This window comes from Zophobas morio, unplaced genomic scaffold (assembly GCF_036711695.1).
Source record: "Zophobas morio isolate AGI-343-1 ecotype UQ-CSIRO unplaced genomic scaffold, CSIRO_AGI_Zmor_V1 ptg000007l, whole genome shotgun sequence".
NCBI classification, from domain to species: Eukaryota; Metazoa; Arthropoda; class Insecta; order Coleoptera; family Tenebrionidae; genus Zophobas; species Zophobas morio.
In genome coordinates, this window is record NW_026972112.1 from 1,960,611 (window position 1) to 1,978,700 (window position 18,090).

Below are 18,090 nucleotides of genomic sequence, written 5' to 3' on the forward strand. Positions count from 1 at the left end.
TTAGGATGAGTGAAGGAAGTGAAGCCATAGTTAAATAAAATTTATTTCTCTCATATCTCATAAAAATTGATGATGTCATTTTACAATTTTTGCCTGATGATAGAATTACATACTACGATTTAAGAATCCGTGTTAAGTTTTACCCTAGATATCAAGATTTTTTGGGAAAAATTCAAAACTAAATTTTACAATTTTATTTCAAAATGCAAAACCGAATGCTCTGAAATCTTGCAAACCTTTTCGGGGACCCCAAACGGTTTTTTTTAGGAATGTGAAATCTCCTCGGGGGTCCCAACCTTCTCAAGGACCCCAAGTGTTTTTTTTAAGAATACAAAAACTTCCCTGGAACCCCAAACATCTTTTATTTAAGAAGATGAAACTTTCTGTGGGGCCCCAACATTTTCAGGGATCGCAACTGCCTTTTTTTAAGAAGGTTAAACCTTCTCAGGGGTCCCGACTGTCCTTTTTTTAAAGAAGGTTAAACCTTCTCAGAGATCCCGACTGTCTTTTTTTAAAGAAGTTTGAACCTTCTCAGGGGTGTCGACTGTCTTTTTTTAAAAAATGTAAAACCTTTACGAAGTTCCCAACTGTCTTTTTTTTTAATGAAGGTGACACTTTCTCAGGGGTTCAATTGTACCTTTTTAACGATATGAAACCTTCTCAGGGACCCCAAATGTTTTTTAAAAATGTAAAAACTTCCCGGGAACTCCAAATAATGAAACTTTCTCAGGGGCCCCCAACTGTCTTTTTTTTAAAGAAGGTTGAACTTTCTCAGGGGTACCTACCGTCTTTTTTTAAGGAGGTTAAACCTTCTTGGGGGTCCCGATTGTCTTTTTTTAAGAATGTTAAACCTTCTCAGCGACCCCGACTGCCCTTTTCCTTTAAAAATGAAAATACGTCTCAGGGGCCTCAGAAGTTCCGACTATCTTTTTTTAAAGAAGGTTAAACCTCAGGTGCTTCAATTGTACTTTTTTAACAATATGAAACCTTCTCAGGTACCCCAAGTGTTTTTTTTAAGATTGTAAAAACTTCTCGGGAACTCCAACTAATTAAACTTTTTCAGGGGGCCCAGGCCGTCTTTTTTTTTAAAGAAGGTTGAACCTTCTCAGTGGTCCCAACTGTCTTTTTTTTAAGAAGGTTAAACCTTCTCAGGGATCCCGACTGCCTTCTACTTTAAAAATGAAAATCTGTCTCAGGGGTACCAACCATATTTTTTTAAAGAAGGCTGAACCTTCTCAGAGGTTTCGACTATCTTTTTTTAAAGAATGTTAAACCTTCTCAGGGGTGCCGATTGTGTTTTTGAAGAAGGTTAAACCTTCTAAGACATTCCGACTGACTTTTTTTAAAATAGTGTGAACCTTCTCACTGGTGCCGACTGTCTTTCTAAGAATGTAAAACCAGTACGAGGTTCCCAACTGTCTTTTTTTTTAAACAAGGTGACACCTTCTCAGGGGTTCAATTGTCCTTTTTTAACAATATGAAACCTTCTCAGGGGCCCCAAGTGTTTTTTAAGAATGTAAAAACTTCCCAGGAACACCAAATAATGTGACTTTCTCAGGGGTCCCCAAATGATTTTTTTGAAAGGAAGTTTAACCTTCTCAGGGGTCCCAACTGTCTTTTTCTTAAGAAGGTTAAACCTTCTTGGGGGTCCCAACTGTCTTTTTTTTTAAGAAGGTTAAACCTTCTCAGGGATCCCGACTGCCTTTTACTTTAAAAATGAAAATCCGTCCCAGGGGCCCCAACCATATTTTTTTAAAGAAGGTTAAACCTTCTCAAGGATCACGACTGCCTTTTATTTTAACAATAAAAATCCGTTTCAGTGGTCCCAGCCATATTTTTTTAAAGAAAATTAAACCTTCTCAGAAATTCCGACTGTCTTTTTTTAAAGAAGTTTTTACCTTCTCAGGGGTCTTCCTTTATAACGAAAGTTAACCCCTTTCAGGGGTCGCGACTGTTTTTTTTAAGAAGGTTGAACCTCCTCAGGGATAACCTGACGAGACCTGACCTGACCTGACCCGATTGTATTTGTTTTAAACAAGTTTTAACCTTCTCAGGGGTCATGATTGTCTTTTTTTTAAGAAAATCTAAACTTCTCAGGGTCTCGCCTGTCTGTTTTTTAAAGAAGTTTTAACTTTCTCAGAGGTCCCAACTGTATTTTTTTAAGAAGATGAAACTTTCTCAGAGGCCCCAACTGTCTTTTTTTTTAAAGAAGGTTGAACTTTCTCAGGAGTCCCGACTGTCTTTTTTAAAGATGATTAAACCTTCTCAGGGGTTCCGACTGCCTTTTATTTTAAGAATGAAAAACCGTATGAGGGGCTCCAACCATTATCTTTTGAAGAAGGTTAAACCTTCTCAGGAATCCCGACTGTCTTTTTTAAACAAGGTTAAACCTTCTTAGGGGTCCCGACTGTCTTTTTTTAAAAAAGGTTAAACTTTCTTAGGAGTCCCAACTGTCTTTGTTTTAAGGAAGGTTAAACCTTCTCAAGGATCCCGACTGCCTTACTTTAAGAATGAAAAACAGTCTCAACTATCTTTTTTAAAGAAGGTTAAACCTTCTCAGGGATGACCTGACCTGACCTGACCCGACTTTTTTTTTTTAAGAAGCTTTAACCTTCTCAGAAGTCCTGACTGTCTTTTTTTTAATGTAAAACCTTTTCGTGGGCCCCAATTGTCTTACCTTTTAAGAAGGTTAACCTTCTCAAGGGTCCCGACTGTCTTTTTTTTTAAAGTTTGAACCTTCTCAGAGGTTCCGACTGCCTTTTACTTTAAGAATGAAAAACCGTCTCAGGGGCTTCAACTATTTTTTTTTAAAGAAGGTTTAACCTCAGGGTCCTGCCTGTCTTTTTTTTAAGAACTTTTAACCTTCTCAGGGGTCCCAACTCTCTTTTTTTAAGAATATGAAAACTTCTCGGGGCCCCAACTTTTCTCTGACAATGTGGCTGGTACTTCCTATATTGTTTTTACTCCGTAGAGCTTATCACAATATAGTAAAATTTCTCAACATCAAATTTTTTAGTTTGTGGAAGAAGCAGAATTAAATGGAATGTATTTCAGGGGCGAGAAAAGTATATTTTTTAATTTATTTACACTGGAAGCGCTGAAAATAATTGAGTCGAGAAAGTTCTGGTGCAATATGACTCGAGAAAAGAGATTTTTTTTAATAAAGCTTGATTTGTTTAAAGTTGTAATACATTTTTTTTATTGTAAAAATGTGTGTTCTTCGGTTTTCTTTGGAATGAGGAACGATGTTTGACGAATTACTGGAACGGGAATATACTGAATTAAAATAAGTAGATTAGTAAAACTATGAATTAAATAATGGGAGAAACGTAAAACGAAAAAAATTTTCACGACATTCTAAAATATTTGAAAAATAAAGTAATATCTTAGAAGATTATTTAAAAACAAATAGAACTACCAAAAATACTTCACGGTTGGATTTAAAACACGACCAAGAATGCTTGATTAAAAATGTACCATGCTTACAATAACTTTAACGCATCTGCAAGATTTCAAAGCATTGCTGAAACATCATTTTTAACAGTATTTACAGCAACGTGTTCTTTATTGAATACGTTCACGAGCAAAAAATGTGCAATGAATTCGTTATTTACATATTTTATAGTTATGAGAAATTTTGTGTGAACATTATCAAAAAGGTACCTACTCAAGCTTAGTTATAATATATAATTAATGTTCACACATGCAAATAGAGCTACCCTACTCTTGCAAGTGTGGAATATGAATCCGCCTTAATTTAACCTTTTACTACGACGCAATTCCGAAAATGGCGCAGTCACCATATAGAACACGTTAATTCTATTTCCCTCATTTCTGTTTCGTTTTTCTTTCAGACTCGGAGCTCGTTTACAAAGACCAATGGGGCGGCATCAGCGTCATGCAAGCTTCGAACCTATCAGTTCGCACGTTGATGTCCAATCAGACTTTTGTAAGTATCCCAAACTAATAATTGAATATCGAGCCGAGGCGGCGAGCTCTTCATACCTTTTAAATAAAGCCCCAAAGCCCGTTATTATAAAGCCAGCCGAAGTGTAGGTGTCTGTAAGTCCCATCAGATATTATGCAAATTTTCTCGTAACGAGAATCCGTGTTGTCGTCGTGTTTCCGGACAATTTGTCTCCTGCCGGTGAATTATTCATCCATTTTCGAGCCTCTTCGCTTTTTATGCTCCAGTTGCGGCTGAATCCGGCGAGGTTCTCGTTGTCGCCGGACCAGAGGTACCTCCTGCTAGCCCAGAACGTGCAGAAGCTGTTCCGGCACTCGTACCTGGCGCAGTACACGATCTACGATATACAGACAGGGTGAGTGGCGTTTTATGGCGGACTAAAAATTTTATTAAGGATATAATCGACGCCGAATGCCTCTAACGGCCTCGTATAACTTATTTACAGGAACGATTTCCCGCTGCGTCCCATGCCGGAAACGGAAGAGCATCCCTACCTGCTTTTAGCGGAATGGGCGCCGAGAGGGCACGGCTTAGTAATGGTACAAGATTACGACATCTATTACAGGAAGAGTCCCACTTCGCACACGGGATACAGGATAACCAGCACGGCGGTCCCCGGAGTGGTCAGCCACGGGGTTCCGGACTGGTTGTACGAAGGTAAGGAGATGTAAAACACGCTCAATCAAACAAATTTGAGGCAGTTTTGTTAATTTCGTTAAGATACTTAAAGAAACAATGATTTTTACCTTAATATAAAATCTCTTACTCAAAATGTGCTGAAAATAAAATGAATGTTTTTTTAATTATTTGTTGTTACAGCGCTTAAACTATTTTAAACAAAAAATTGTAGTTGGAAAAATCCGCTAGAAAATATGAATTTCTTAACAAAAGCTTTCTCAAGATTACAAATCTGAACTTCTTGTCGTGATGTCTATCAACATAGAGGAGCAAAAGTTGTTGTCAAGAAAAAACTATCGTATGTCAAATCGCTAATAATTATTATCTATTAATCTTACTTGAAATTTATGTTAGTTTTGTTATCTCCCTTAAGATACATAAAGAAATAATGATTTGAATGTTAATATAAATTTTCTTAATAAAATTTCGTGGAAAGTAAATTAAATCTTTTTTAAATTATTTGTTGTTCCGGCGCCTCCACCATTTTTATACGAAAGTATGAAATTGGAAAAATCGGTTAGAAAATATAGCATTCTTAACAAAAACTTTCTCAAGATCACAAATCTGAATTCTTTTCGTCATATGTATAAACATAGAGGAGCAAAATTAGTTTTTAAGGAAAAATTATTGTATGTCAAATCGCTAAAAATTATGTATTAATCTTATTTCAACTTCAAAAATGTTACTTTTGTTATTTTCGTTAAGAGACTTAAAGAAATAACAATTTTTTATGTTAGTATAAAATCTCTTACTGAAATTTCGTAGAAAATAAAAAAATGGTTTTTAAATTATTTGTTGTTCCAGCGCTTAAACCATTTTAAACAAAACATTGAAGTTGGAAAAATCCGTTAGAAAATATAGCATTCTTCACTAAAACTTTCTCAAGATGCAAATCTGAACTTCTTTTCATGATATCTATCAACATAGAGGAGCAAAACTTGTTTTCAAGAAAAAACTATCGTATGTCCAATCGCTAAAAATTGTCTATTAATCTTACTTGAAATTTATGTTAGTTTTGTTATCTCTGTTAAGATACTTCAAAAAATAAGGATTTTTATGTTAGTATAAAATCTCTTACTGACATTTTGTAGAAAATTAATTAAATATTTTTTAAATTATTTGTTGTCCCGGCGCTTCCACCATTTTTACACAAAAATTGAAATTGGCAAAATTAGTTCGATAATATAGCATTCTTAAAAACTCTCTCAAAATCAGAAATCTGAACTTCTCTTCATCATATCTACTAAGATACGATAGTAAAGGTTGTTTGTAAGGAAAAATTATCTTCCGTCAAATGGCTAAAAAAATTGTATTAATCTTAGTCCAAATTTCTCCTAGTTTAGTTATTATCGTTAAGATACTCAAAGAAATATTGATTTTTACCTTAATATAAAATCTCTTACTGAAATTTCGTAGAAAATAAAATAAATGTTTTTTAAATTAAGAAAAATTGGAAAAATCAGTTCGAAAATACAGTATTCTTAATAAAAACTTTCTCGAGGTCACAAATCTGAACTTCTCTTCATCATATCTATCAAGACACGGGAGTAAATATTGGTTGTAAGGAAAAATTATCTTACGTGAAATCGCTAAAAAAATTGGTTCAAATTCGCGTTAATTTTATTATCTTTGTTAAGACAACTAAAGAAATAATAAGTTTTATGTTAGTATAAAATCTCCTATTAAAATTATGTAGAAAATAAAATACATGTCTTTTAAATTATTTGTTCTCCTGGTGCCTCCACCATTTTAATACAAAAGTTTTAAATTAGAGAAATCAGTTTCCAAATGTAAATAATTTTTATTTGAGTATAGAAACTTTTCCCGAAATTTCGTAGAAAATAAAATAAGTACATTTTAAATTATTTGTTGTCCCGGCGCATCCACCATTTTTATACAAAAATTTGAATTTGGAAAAATCGGTTCGTAAATGTAACATTCTTAACAAACTCTTGCTCAAAAACATAAATCTGAACTTCCTCTCTTCATATCTATCAGGATATGAGAACAAAAGTTGTTTCTAAGGAAAAATTATCTTAGATCAAATCGCTAAAAAAATTAGGTCTCAATCTCAGTTCAAATTTCCGTTAGGTTTGTTATCTTTTTTACGATACTTAAATAAATAATAATTTTATGTTAGTATAAAATATCTTCCTGGAATATCGTAAGAAATCAAACGTACTTTAAAATATTTGTTATCCCGGCGCCTCCACCATTTTTATAAAAAAAAATTGAAATTGGAAAAATCAGTTCGAAAATATAACATTCTTAACAAAAGCTTTCTCAAGATCACAAATTCGAACTTTTTTCGTCATATCTATGAAGATACGGAAGCAACGCAATTATGCATTCTTAACAAAAACTTTCTCGAAATCACAACTCTGATTTTATTTTCGTCATATATATCAAGATACGAAAGAAAAAGTTATTTTTAAGGAAAAATTATCTTACCTCAAATTGCTAAAAATATATGTATTAATCTTAGTTCAAATTTCTGGTAGTTTTTGTTATCTTTGTTAAGATAGTTAAATAAATAATAATTTTTGATTTTAGTATAAAATATCTTCCTAAAATTTCGTGGAAACTAAAATAAAGGTTTTTTATATTATTTGTTGTCCCGGCGCCTTCACCATTTTTATAGAAAAAATTGAAATTCGAAGAATCAGCCCGAAAAAATAGCATTCTTAACAAAAACTTTCTCAAAATCACAAATCTGAAATTCTTTTCACCATATCTATCAAAATACTGGGGCAGAAATTGTTTTTAAGAAAAAATTATCTTACATCAAACCGCTATAAAAATTATATACTAATGTTAATTCAAATTTCTGTTAGTTTTTGTTATCTGTGTTAAGATACTTAAATACTTTACCAGAATGTAACATCTGTCAGGGAAAATAATCCAAAATGTCTTAGTTTTCAATTTTTCAAAATTCTGGTAAGAATAAATGTTCTTTTTATTGAAAAACTGAAGGATTAAAATCGAAAAAAGGAAATATAATTCTAAAATTAAAATATCGAAAAACTGAAGAAACACAAACTAAAAAATGAAAAAATGCAAATAGAAAGAAAATAAAATTGAAAAACTGCTAAATAAAAATCGACGAATGCAATAATAGCTGAAAATTTAGAAAAATCTAAAAATTCAGAAATAGAAAATTGAAAAACTGAAGAATTGTCAAAAATTGCAGTTTTTTGATTTTTCATTTTTTGAGTTTTGAGTACTGATATGTATTTTAAGTTTTCGCTTTTTCGTAACGTCTATCAGGGAAAATAATCCAAAATCTCATAGTTTCATTTTTTCACAATTTCATTTTTATTAGATTTGTTTTTTTGTTGAAAAATTGAAAAAATAAAAACTGGAAAAATTCAAAATTAAACGTAGAAAACTCGAAAAATTGAAAATCTAAAATTTGCATATAATTGTATCGAAAAAGTGAAAAATCTGGAAACAGAAAAATTGAAAAATTGCAGTCACAAAATCAAAAACTCAAAAAACTGAAACATCGAAAAATTGGGAAATTAAAAATCCAAAAATTGGAAAATTGAAGATCGAAAAATTAAAAAATCAGAAATCGAAGAACTAAAAATTGTAAAATTACAAATCGAGAACTTGAAAAACCATAACTATTGAAAAATTGAGAGACTGAAATACCAAAAACAGAAAAACCAAAAATTCAAACACGGAACAGTTGCAAATCGAAAAATTGAAACAGAAAATTCAAAAAATAGAAGAATAAAAACTAAAAAATCAAAAAGTGCAAAGCGAAAAAGCGTGAAGTCAAAAAAATTGTTAAATAAAAATCGACAAATAGAATAACTGGAAGCCGGAAAAATCGAAAAACTACAGAATCTTCATAAACCTCCAAATCCATTTTTCAATATTTCCGTTCTTCAGGTGTTTCTACTTAAACTTTCAATTTTTGAGTTTAATTTGTCCCTATATATTTTAATTTTTCGCTTTTTCAGTTTTTGGATTTTTTGTTTTTCGATTTTTCAAATTGTTAGATTATTAATTTTTCACCCAAATGTAACGCCTACCAGGGAAAATAATCCAAAATCTCCTAGTTTTCAATTTCTCGCAATTACATTGTGAATAAATTTGTTCTTTTTGTTGAAAAACTGAAAAAATTAAAAATGGAAAAATTCAAAATTAAACGTAGAAAACTCGAAAAATTGAAGATCTAAAATCTGCATATAATTGTAAATTAAAATATCGGAAAACTGAAAAATCTGGAAACAGAAAAATCGAAAAATTGCAGTCACAAAATTAAAAAAATTGAAAAATCAGAAATCGAAGAATTAAAAGGTGAAAAATTACAAAAATGAAATTGAAAAACCTTAACTATTGAAAAATTGAGAAACTGAAACACCAAAAACTGAAAAATTGAAACAAATAGTTAAAAACTTCAGAAGTTAAAATTCAAAAAACAGAAGAATAAAAAACCAAAAATCATAACGTAACGAAACGTCAAAAAAATTGCTAAATAAAAATCGACAAATGAAATAACTGGAAGCCGGAACAATCGAAAAACTACGGAATCTTCACAACTCCCAAATCGATTTTTCAATATTTCCGTTCTTCAATTGTTCGACTTAAAATTTAAAAACTCAAGCATCTAAAAGTTGGAAAATTAAAAATCAAAAAATTGAAAAACTGAAAATCGAAGAATTGGAGAACGAAAGATCGAATTGGGAAATTGAAAAAGTACGAAATTGTAACACTGAAAATCTAAAATCTGAAAATTCGAGAAATTGAAACAAAAATTGAAACACCGAAAAATTTACCAGTAAAAACTCGTAATACAAAAAGAATCGAACTACTGAAGAACCAAAAAAACTCAATAACTCAAAAATTGGGAAAATCTAAAAATTAAAATAGTAAAATCGAAAGAGTAAAGAATCTTCAAAAGTTCCAAAATTGATTTTTCAATATATCCTTTGTTCAATTTCTCGAGTAGCATTTTTCTGATTCTACAATTCTGTAGTTTTGAGTTTATAAATACGCATTTTCATTTTTCGCTTTTTCAGTTTCTGGATTTTTCGTTTTTCTGATTTTTCAGATTGTGAGATTATTTAATTTTTTACCGAAATATAGCGTCTATCAAGGAAAATAATCCAACATTTCCTAGTTTTTAAAATTTCAATTTTTATTTTAGTATAAAATCTCTTCCTGAAATTTCGTAGGAAACAAAATAAACGTGTTCCACCATTTTCATACAAAAATTTTAAATTAAAAAAATCAGTTCGAAAATAAAGCATTCTTAACAAAAACTTTCTCAAAATCACAAATTTGAACTCCTTTCTGTCATATCTATCACCATAAAGGAGCAAAATTGTCTTTAAGGAAAAGATTATCGTTACGCCAAATCGCTCAAAAACAAAGAGTTTATCTTAGTCCAAATTTGTGTTAATTTTGTGATTTTCGTTATGATACTTAAACAAAAAATTTTTGTCCTTACCTTAATATAAAAAAATCTCTTTCCGAAAATTTCGCATAGTTTTGTAGAAAATAAAATACACGGTTTTTAAATAATTTGTTAACCCGGCGCCTCCACCATTTTTAAACAAAAATTTTAAATTTGAAAAATCAATTCGGAAATATGGCATTCTTAACAAAACTTTCTCAAAATCGCAAACCTGAACTCCTTTCTGTCATATCTATCACCATAAGAGAGCAAAATTGTCTTTAAGGAAAAGATTATCGTACGCCAAATCGCTCAAGAACAAAGAGTTTATCTTAGTTCAAATTTGTGTTAATTTTGTTATTTTCGTTAAGATACTTAAACAAATAATGGTTCTCCTTACCTGAATATCAAAAATCTCTTACGGAAAATTTCGCGAAATTTTGTAGAAGATAAAATACACGGTTTTTAAATAATTTGTTGTCCCGGCGCCTCCACCATTTTTAAACAAAAATTTTAAATTGGAAAAATCAATTCGGAAATATGGCATTCTTAACAAAACTTTCTCAAAATCGCAAATCTGAACTCCTTTCTGTCATATCTATCACCATAAAGGAGCAAAATTGTCTTTAAGGAAAAGATTATCGTACGCCAAATCGCTCAAAAACAAAGAGTGTATCTTAGTTCAAATTTGTGTTAATTTTGTTATTTTCATTAAGATACTTAAACAAATAATGGTTCTCCTTCCCTTAATATAATAAATCTCTTACCGAAAATTTCGCAAAATTTTGTAGCAAAATAAAATATACGGTTTTTAAATAATTTGTTAACCCTCCACCATTTTTAAACAAAAATTTTAAATTTGAAAAATCAATTCGGAAATATGGCATTCTTAACAAAACTTTCTCAAAATCGCAAACCTGAACTCCTTTCTGTCATATCTATCACCATAAAGGAGCAAAATTTTCTTTAAGAAAAAGATTATTGTACGCCAAATCGCTCAAAAACAAAGAGTTTATCTTAGTTCAAATTTGGGTTAATTTTGTTATTTTCGTTTAGATATTAAACAAATAATGGTTCTCCTTACCTTAATATAAAAAATCTCTTACCGAAAATTTCGCAAAATTTTGTAGAAAATAAAATAGATGGTTTTTAAATAATTTGTTATCCTGGCGCCTCCGCCATTTTTAAACAAAAATTTTAAATTGGAAATATCAATTCGGAAATATAGCATTCTTAACAAAACTTTCTCAAAATCGCAAATCTGAACTCTTTTCTGTCATATCTATCACCATAAAGAAGCAAAATTGTCTTTAAGGAAAAGATTATCGTACGCCAAATCGTTCAAGAACAAAGAGTTTATCTTAGTTCAAATTTGTGTTAATTTTGTGATTTTCGTAATGATACTTAAACAAAAAATGGTTGTCCTTACCTTAATATAAAAAAATCTCTTTCCGAAAATTTCGCATAGTTTTGTAGAAAATAAAATACATGGTTTTTAAGTAATTTGTTAACCCGGCGCCTCCACCATTTTTAAACAAACATTTTAAATTTGAAAAATCAATTCGGAAATATGGCATTCTTAACAAAACTTTCTCAAAATCGCAAACCTGAACTCCTTTCTGTCATATCTATCACCATAAGAGAGCAAAATTGTCTTTAAGGAAAAGATTATCGTACGCCAAATCGCTCAAGAACAAAGAGTTTATCTTAGTTCAAATTTGTGTTAATTTTGTTATTTTCGTTAAGATACCTCAACAAATAATGGTTCTCCTTACCTGAATATCAAAAATCTCTTACGGAAAATTTCGCAAAATTTTGTTGAAGATAAAATACACGGTTTTTAAATAATTTGTTGTCCCGGCGCCTCCACCATTTTTAAACAAAAATTTTAAATTAGAAAAATCAATTCGGAAATATAGCATTCTTAACAAAACTTTCTCAAAATCGCAAATCTGAACTCCTTTCTGTCATATCTATCACCATAAAGGAGCAAAATTGTCTTTAAAGAAAAGATTATCGTACGCCAAATCGCTCAAAAACAAAGAGTTTATCTTAGTTCAAATGTGTGTTAATTTTGTTATTTTCGTTAAGATACTTAAACAAATAATGGTTCTCCTTACCTTAATAAAAAAAATCTCTTACCGACAATTTCGCAAAATTTTGTAGAAAATAAAATACACGGTTTTTAAATAATTTGTTGTCCCGGCGCCTCCACCATTTTTAAACAAAAATTTTAAATTGGAAAAATCAATTCGAAAATATAGCATTCTTAACAAAACTTTCTCAAAATCGCAAATCTGAACTCTTTTCTCTCATATCTATCACCATAAAGAAGCAAAATTGTCTTTAAGGAAAAGATTATCGTACGCCAAATCGTTCAAGAACAAAGAGTTTATCTTAGTTCAAATTTGTGTTAATTTTGTTATTTTCGTTAAGATACTTAAACAAATATTGATTCTCCTTACCTTAATATAAAAAGTCTCTGACCGAAAATTTCGCAAAATTTTCTAGAAACTAAAATACCCGGTTTTTAAATAATTTGTTGTCCCGGCGCCTCCACAATTTTTAAACAAAAATTTTAAATTGGAAAAATCAATTCGAAAATATAGCATTCTTAACAAAACTTTCTCAAAATCGCAAATTGAACTCCTTTCTGTCATATATCTATCACCATAAAGGAACAAAATTGTCTTTAAGGAAAAGATTATCGTACGCCAAATCGCTCAAAAACAAAGAGTTTATCTTAGTTCAAATTTGTGTTAATTTTGTTATTTTCGTTAAGATACTTAAAAAAATTATGGTCCTCCTTACCTTAATATAAAATATCTCTTACCGAAAATTTCGCAAAATTTTGTAGAAAATAAAATACAATGTTTTTAAATAATTTGTTGTCCCGGCGCCTCCACCATTTTTAAACAAAAATTTTAAATTGGAAAAATCAATTCGAAAATATAGCATTCTTAACAAAACTTTATCAAAATCGCAAATCTGAACTCCTTTCTGTCATATCTATCACCATAAAGGAGCAAAATTGTCTTTAAGGAAAAGATTATCGTACGCCAAATCACTCAAAAACAAAGAGTTTGTCTTAGTTCAAATTTGTGTTAATTTTGTTATTTTCGTTAAGATACTTAAACAAATAATGGTTCTAAAATAAATATTTTTCTATAACTAGTTGAAGTTAAAAAATGCTGCCCTCTTTGGATTCCATTTTATAACGTTCATATTTTTCGTTAAGAGTCAGTAGAACGAAATTTTTAAAAATGTATTTCTTTCCTAACTGATGGAGGTTACCCCCCTAGAGGTTTTGATACCAATATTGCGCTAAGTAAATTTAACTTGAGTAGACGTGTAATCAATGTTGCAAAATTTCATCATAATCTTGCCAACAAGCAAGTCGACTATAAATTTTTAACAAGTAAATTCCTTTTGTTAGTCCCCGTTTCAGTGCCAAGCAATCTTTAACCTTTTGTTGTATCGTTATTCATTTTTCGTTGCAGAGGAGATCCTGGGCAGCAACAGCGCCCTCTGGCTCTCCAGAGACGGACTCCTCCTCGTCTTCGCCTCGTTCAACGACAGCCTCGTCGAAGAGCTGCGCTTTCCCTGGTACGGCTCTGCAAACGAGGGCCGCCTCTACCCCGACATCCGCTCCCTCCGCTACCCCAAGCCCGGAACCCGGAACCCCAAAGTGACCCTCACCATCGCCGATCTCGCCGACACGTCGAACATCAAGATAAAAACCGTCATCCCACCAGTTGCGCTGGCCAACACGTAAGTCCGGCTTCGAATACCAACTACGGGAGCGGCGAAATTGATAAGCCCTTTGTGGCCCAATTAATCAAAACGGTCTTAAATTCGGAAGACAAGGCGCAATCAAGGGCCGCGATTAATTCGAAAAGTTGGAAGCGGGAAAGTTCGGCCTGATTAAGATTATTAAGAGACGGCTAGGGGTGGGTAAGCGAGGGTTGGACGTGTGTAATATTGATGGACACGGGATAATTCAAATTCATTGTTTCGCTTACATTTACAACCCTCTAAAGCCGAAAATCGCTCGGGGCTCGAAAATCGCTCTTCCACAAAAATTAAATTCACTGCGCCATTCAGAGTTAACAAGTTTTCACACTCCCTTAAGCTTTGTGCTGAATAATGCAAAACAAATTGCCAATTTTATTACACATGTTGCAGCGGCGGTTCGAAGATGGGGTCGATAATTTCGAAAGCTGTGGAAGTGATTGTGTTTCGCACAGTCAAAAGTTCGGTTGTGAGCTTGAGCATTGGTTGTAATAAATTTTGAGAGCGACAGCACTAATTCTATACAAATAGTCGAGTCTGTATCATCCGGAGCCAGACGCTCTATTTGCCGTTCGTTGGTTAAATACCACGATTGATTTATTTGTGGTTACAGGGAATATTATTTCACTGCAGTTTCATGGATCAGTTTGACGGAAATATCGGTCGTGTGGCTAAACAGACCCCAGAATCTGTCACTGATAACCATTTGCATGAGTCCGAAATGGGATTGCAGAGAGGTAAGTCTGTTAAGGCCTCCTACGGTTGATACTTTATTCAGACTACGAACAAACCCAAACTGTGTGCTTTGTATGTACACTCCATCTGTTCGCTAAACGGACTATAACGAAAAGTCCGCATTGATGTCTCCTTTTAAAATAAATTTTAACAAGGCTAAGAAGAACAACCAATTCCCTTATAACCTTGTGACTCCTTCCTGTAGCCGATTTTGTTTGATCTTGTTTCGCGACCAGAAAAAACGAAGTAAAGCAGGTTCTTCGATACCTTAAAAATCAATTCCGCTTTGTACATAAATCAAGTTGCGACTTTAAAGTTCCACAAATTAAGTAATCTGAAAGGCAAAAAAGCTTTGATCTTGGAGTGTTTAGACCCCTGTGAATCCTGGTCACGGCACCAACTTCCGTGCACTTCATCTAAAACCCTCGTGAATCTAATGGGGTTGACCACCTAGTAAATGTCGTGTACGCTAAATCGTAATTGTCACAATAACTATTATTTCGGCATAGGTCAGTTGCGCGCCACGGTCAGAAAAATCTGCAGATGGTAGTAGTTTATGTGGGTGTTAGTCAGATTAAAATAAATAAGTATTCTGAGAAATAATTTAACATTCACACAATTACAGACGAATTTATTAATCTTCAAATATAATATAGAGCCCAAAATATTTTTATTTCTCTTACATTTTCTACCAATAAGTGCATTTTATAAAAAATAAAACAGCTAGTTGAGAAATAACTTATAAATTCTCTATTTGAGCGCAAGTGTCCTCTGAACTTTATGGAGGTTAGACCGCGGCGCACAAGTGACCAAGATCCATTATTTTTGCTACGCGCATTATCTATATACCGTTCAGGATGTTTTTAGACAAGAAATGGAAATATAAATTGGTTGGCAACCAATTTCCTATGGGTAAAGATCCCAAACGAGAAATGCAATTTACCATATTTTTTTATTTTTCAAAGAAGCGGTACTTGTTGCCTGCATTTCGGGGGCGAGGGAAGACTTGTAGAAATAACTTTCGACCAATTGACTTTTGGAAAAAAAATCAAAATTGTAGACATAACAAATTTTCCACTTCCCAATTTTTCGAATTTTCGATTTTTCGACTTTTCGATTTCTCGAATTTTTAACTTTGTTTCCCAATTTTTCCATGTTTCAGCGTTGGGATTTTTCAAATTTTTAATTCTTCAGTTTTTTGATTACTCGATTTCTTCATTTTTTGATTTCTCGATTTCTTCATTTTTCGGTTTCTCGACTTTCCGAGGTTTTAGTTTCACGATTTTTCAATTTTTTGATTTTTCAATTTTTCACTTTTTCAATTTTCGACATTTCTAAATTTTCAGTTATTCGATTTCTCAATTTCGACTAATTGATTTTTGATTCTCCCATTTTTCTAGACTTTTCAATATTTCGAATTTTCAGTTTTTCAGTTCTTCAATTTTTCGATTTTCAGATTTTTAATTGTCTCAGTATCGAAATCTTAGATTTTTCGGTTTCTCGATCTCTAGATTTTTTCGATTTTTCAGTTCTTCGATATTTCTGTTTTTCAATTTTTAGAATTGTCACATTTAATTTAATTTTCGGGAAAAGTGAGAAATCGAAAATTTGAAAAATCGTTAGGTCGAAAAATTTTTAAAATAGCGTAGCAGAGATGTCAATGAATGGTAATATTATTATTGTTAAGTCATAAAATCGAAAAATTGAGAAATCGAAAAATAAAAAAGAAAAAGTAAAAATTAAGAAACAAAAATATAAAAAAACATAAGATCGAAAAAGCGAAAAATAGGATCATCAAATAACTGAAAAAGTCTAAAATTTAAAAAAAATTTAAAGTTAAAATATCGAAAAATTGAAAAATCGACAAATAGTAAAATTGAAAAATTAAAAAATCGAAATCTCAAAATCGACTTTTCAATTTTAATTTTTTGATGGGTCGATGTTCGATTATTGGATTTTTCGACTGTTCGGATTTCGATATTTCGCTTTTCCAGATGTTCGATTTTCCAATTTTGGGATCTTGCAATATTTCGTGTTCAGTTTTTATATTTTTCAGTTACTCGATTTTTTAATTAGTAGATTTTTCAATTTTTCAATTTTTCGATTTTTTGATGTTTCGATTTCTGGATTGCTCAATTTTTCAATATTTAAATATATCGATAAATAACTAAATAAATAAATTGTTGGATTTTTGAATTTTCCTGTTTCCCAATTTTTCATCATTTCAGTTTGGCATTTTCTTAATTCCTCAATTTTTCAAGTTTTCGATTTTTAATTTTCCGAATTTTCAAATTTTGCTATTTTTAAAATTTTGGATTTACCATTTCTCGGTTCTTCGAGTTTTCAGCGTTTCCCAGTTATCGATTTTTTGGTGTTCGATTTCTCGATTTTTCAATATCTCGAGTTTTTAATTCTTTCGACATTCGTTTTCAATTTTTTTAATTTTAGAATTTTCTGTTTCTCGATATCTGGATTTTTCGATGTTTCAGTTCCTCGATATTTCTGTTTTTCAAGTTTTCGAGTTATCACATTTTTGATTTTCCAGTTTTTGATTTTTTAATTTTTCGATTTTTTTAAAATTTTCATTATTCGATTTTAAAATTGTTTGATTTTTAAATTTTTCGATTTATCAGTTTTTCAACTCTTCAATTTTCCGATTTTTCAATTTTTGTGATTTTTACAATTTTGGGTTTTCGATTTCTTGGTTTTTCGATTTTTCGGCTTTTCAATTTGCTGAAAAAGTGAGAAATCGAAAACTTGAAAAATTGTAAACCCGAAAAATTTTAAAAATCGCGTACCCTAGATGTCAACAAATGGAAATATTAAAAAGTCAGAAATTCGAAAAATTAAAAAATCGAAAAAAATAAAATTACAAAAAAGTAAAAAATTAAAAAAACTGAAAAATCAAACATGGTTAAAATCGAAAAATCGAAAAATTAAAAAAATTGAAAATTCAAATTTTGAAAACTTGAAAAATCGAGAAATAGAAAAGCTGACAAATTAAAAAATCTAAAATCAAAAAATCGACTTTCAATTTTGGATACTTTTCAATTTCTCGACTTTTCAATTTTTGCAGTTTTTAAAATATGAAATTTTACGAGTTTTCGATTTCTCAATTTCTCAACAATTTTTCAATTTTTCGATTTTTCGACTTCTCGAATTTTTCATTTCTCGATCTTTTAGTGTTTCGATTTCTCGATGTGTCAGTTGTTCAATATGTATCGATTTTCCAATTTTTCGATATTAGAATTTTTTAAATTTCCTATTTCCCAATTTTTCATCATTTCAGTTTTGGAATTTCTCAATTCGTCGATTTTTCAGTTTTTCAGTTCTTCAATTTTTCGATTTTCAGACTTTTAATTTTACAGTTTTTCGAATTTTCAACTTCGACATTTAGAGTTTTCGATTTCTTGATTTTTTAGTTTTTCAATTTCTCAATTTTTCAATATTTCAGTTTTGGGATTTTTCAATTTTTCGAGTTTTCAATTTTTATTCCATTTTTCAACTTCTC

General features: G+C 31.1%; 1 protein-coding gene across 2 annotated transcripts in view; it reads left to right on the forward strand.

Moving 5' to 3' along the window:
- Positions 1-18,090, forward strand: part of LOC135124205 (inactive dipeptidyl peptidase 10) — a 114,458-nt gene that overhangs the window by 77,028 nt on the left and 19,340 nt on the right. For both annotated transcript variants that reach the window (XM_064049113.1, XM_064049112.1), the window contains exons 4-8: positions 3,855-3,949; positions 4,195-4,322; positions 4,413-4,624; positions 13,553-13,823; positions 14,458-14,581. In XM_064049113.1, the coding sequence (XP_063905183.1) occupies positions 3,855-3,949; positions 4,195-4,322; positions 4,413-4,624; positions 13,553-13,823; positions 14,458-14,581 (830 nt within the window). The remainder of the gene's footprint in view (positions 1-3,854; positions 3,950-4,194; positions 4,323-4,412; positions 4,625-13,552; positions 13,824-14,457; positions 14,582-18,090) is intronic.